The sequence below is a fragment of the Colobus angolensis genome, unplaced genomic scaffold, assembly GCF_000951035.1.
Source record: "Colobus angolensis palliatus isolate OR3802 unplaced genomic scaffold, Cang.pa_1.0 Scaffold206, whole genome shotgun sequence".
Taxonomy (NCBI): domain Eukaryota; kingdom Metazoa; phylum Chordata; class Mammalia; order Primates; family Cercopithecidae; genus Colobus; species Colobus angolensis.
In genome coordinates, this window is record NW_012115222.1 from 455,221 (window position 1) to 457,919 (window position 2,699).

General features: G+C 41.5%; 1 protein-coding gene across 1 annotated transcript in view; it reads left to right on the plus strand.

The window, feature by feature from the left end:
• PHAX (phosphorylated adaptor for RNA export) overlaps positions 1 to 2,699 on the plus strand; it is a 25,857-nt gene that overhangs the window by 15,591 nt on the left and 7,567 nt on the right. The window contains exon 3 of the mRNA XM_011942127.1: positions 1,506 to 1,589. Coding sequence (XP_011797517.1) covers positions 1,506 to 1,589 — 84 coding nt within the window. The remainder of the gene's footprint in view (positions 1 to 1,505; positions 1,590 to 2,699) is intronic.

Genomic DNA, 2,699 nt, shown 5'->3' on the forward strand with positions numbered 1-2,699 from the left:
TCTGTCATCCAGGCTGGAGTACAGTGGTGCGATCTCAGCTCACTGCAACCTCTGCCTCCTGGGTTCAAGCAATTCTCCTGCCTCAGCCTTCTAAGTAGCTGGGATTACAGGCACACGCCACCATGCCCAGCTAATTTTTATATTTTTAGTAGAGACGGGGTTTCACCGTGATAGTCAGGCTGGTCTCAAACTCCTGACCTCATAATCTGCCCACCTTGGCCTCCCAAAGTACTGGGATGACAGGCATGAACCACTGCGTGTGGCCGCAACACACTTTTTTTTTTTTACACAGATGGTCATATACTGTACACACTATTCTATACCTTGCTTTTTTAACTTAACGTATCTTAGAAATCTTATCAAGTATATAAAGAGAGCCCCTCCATTCTTTTTTGCAGTTGCTAGCATTCCAGTGAATATCATAATTTATATGACTGTGTGTATATACACATACATGCTCAGTTGATCTTTATTATTTGTAGATTTTATATTTTCAAATTTGCCTACTTGGTAAAAAGTTATTAACCTCAAAATTAATACTAGTAGTGGTTTCACAGTCGTTCACAGACGTGCAGTTTCTAAAAAGATTTGAGTTGTCCAACATGCACATGCTTAACTGAGGTCGAACAAGGCAACACTCTGCCTTGTTTCAGCTTCCATACTATAAAATAAATAATACGTTTATCTTCTCCAATTTAAGATAGTATCTATATCATAGACTAAATACCAATATATATTTGGCTTTTTTTCCTGGATTTTCTGTTTTGCTTCACTGATCATTCTAGATTTATTTTGGTACCATGCAGTTTTAATTATGTAGGGTTTATGATGTGTTTTAATATCTAATAGAATATTGATGATGGGTGCGGTGGCTCGCAACTGTAATGCTAGCACTTCAGGAGGCCAAGGCGGGCAGATCACCTGAGGTCAGGAGTTTGAGACCAGGCTGGCCAACATGGCAATTTCTGTTTCTACTAAAAATACAAAAATTCGCCAGTCATGGTCGTGAGTACCTATAATCCCAGCTACTCAGGAGGCTGAGGCAGGAGAATCACTTGAACCCCATGGGAGAGGCAGAGGCTACAGTGAGCCAAGATCACACCACTTCACTCTAGCCTGAGCGAAAGAGCAAAACTCCGTCTCAAAAAAAAAAAAACAAATTCACTGACTTAAACAGGTGGCAGATAAAAACAGAAAATCCAGTGATTTGTTAGGTCATTTGAGCTGAGTGGCCTATTTCTCTTTGTTACCATATAGATTTTTTAAATCACAGAATTTCAGAGTTAAAAAAGACCAAAGACCTTTGGCCTTCGTTTTATAGATGAAGAAACTGAAACTCATATTTCGGTAATTTACGGTGTTATCTATTTCATAAGAGTCAGAATCAGGACTGGACTTCAGATATGGTATTCCTTCTATCCCCTTAATTGTGTCTCTGTTAAAAGATGCCTTGACCATTTATGGGAAGAGTATATGCAGTTTAACTTTTCTGTTCATTTTTGTAGAATGGTAGTCGAAGAAGAACACCAGGTGGAGTTTTTCTGAATCTCTTGAAAAACACTCCTAGTATCAGCGAGGAACAAATTAAGGTAATAATAATGTCCTCACCTCTTAAGCTCCATCATAATTTGACTTGTAACTCACCCTCCAGCTTCATTTTCTATGAATATCCATTACCTGCTATGCCTTCAGTGGACTAATTTTGTTACTGTCTTATTCTAAGGAACATTTGCGCCTTTTACTTTTTTTTTTTTTTTTGAGGTGGAGTCTCACTCTGTCGCCCAGGCTGGAGTGCAGTGGTGTGATCTCAACTCCCTGCAACCTCTGCCTTCCGGGTTCAAGTCATTCTCGTGCCTCAGCCTCCCAGGTAGCTGGGATTACAAGCACATGCCACTATGCCCGGCTGATTTTTGTATTTTTAGTAGAGACAGAGTTTCACCATGTTGGCCAGGCTGGTCTCAAACTCCTGACCTCAAGCAGTCCGCCCATCTCGGTCTCCCAAAGTGCTGGGATTACAGGCGTGAGCCACCGTGCCCGGTCAAAAAATTCTTTTTAAAAAGAGACTGTTTCACTCTGTCACCCAGGTCTCACGCCATGTTGCTCAGGGTGGTCTTGAACTCTGGGGCTCAAATGATGTTCATGCCTTGGCCTCTCAAAGTGCTGGGATTGCAGGTGTGAGCCACTGTACCCGGCAGTTTTGTTTTGGAGAGATAGGTCTCCTGCTGTCACTCACACAGGAGTCCAGTGGCACTATCATCGCTCACTGTAGCCTCAAACTCCAGGGCTCAAGTGACCTTCTTGCCTCACCCTCCCAAGTAGCTGGGACTACAGGCACATGCCATCACTCTCGGCTTCTTTTTTAAATGTTTTGTAGAGACAGGGTCTTTCTGTATTGATCAGTCTAGTCTCAAACACCTGGCCTTAAGCAGTCCTCCTGCCTGGGCCTCCCAAAGGCCTGGGATTACAGGTGTGAGCCACCATGCCTGACCAGTACAATTTTATTATAGATAATTGATTTCAAATGCCACCCAAATGATGATGTTATAATTATTCTTTTCATTGCTGTGTTGCTAACAGTCACCATATATAGAACTTAGAAGCCAAAACTTGACTGAATGGATTTGTTTTCCTGTTTTAAAATTCCATTTGGGTACATGACCTCACAATTAAGTTTTGTTTGAAAAAATACAAAGTTTTCT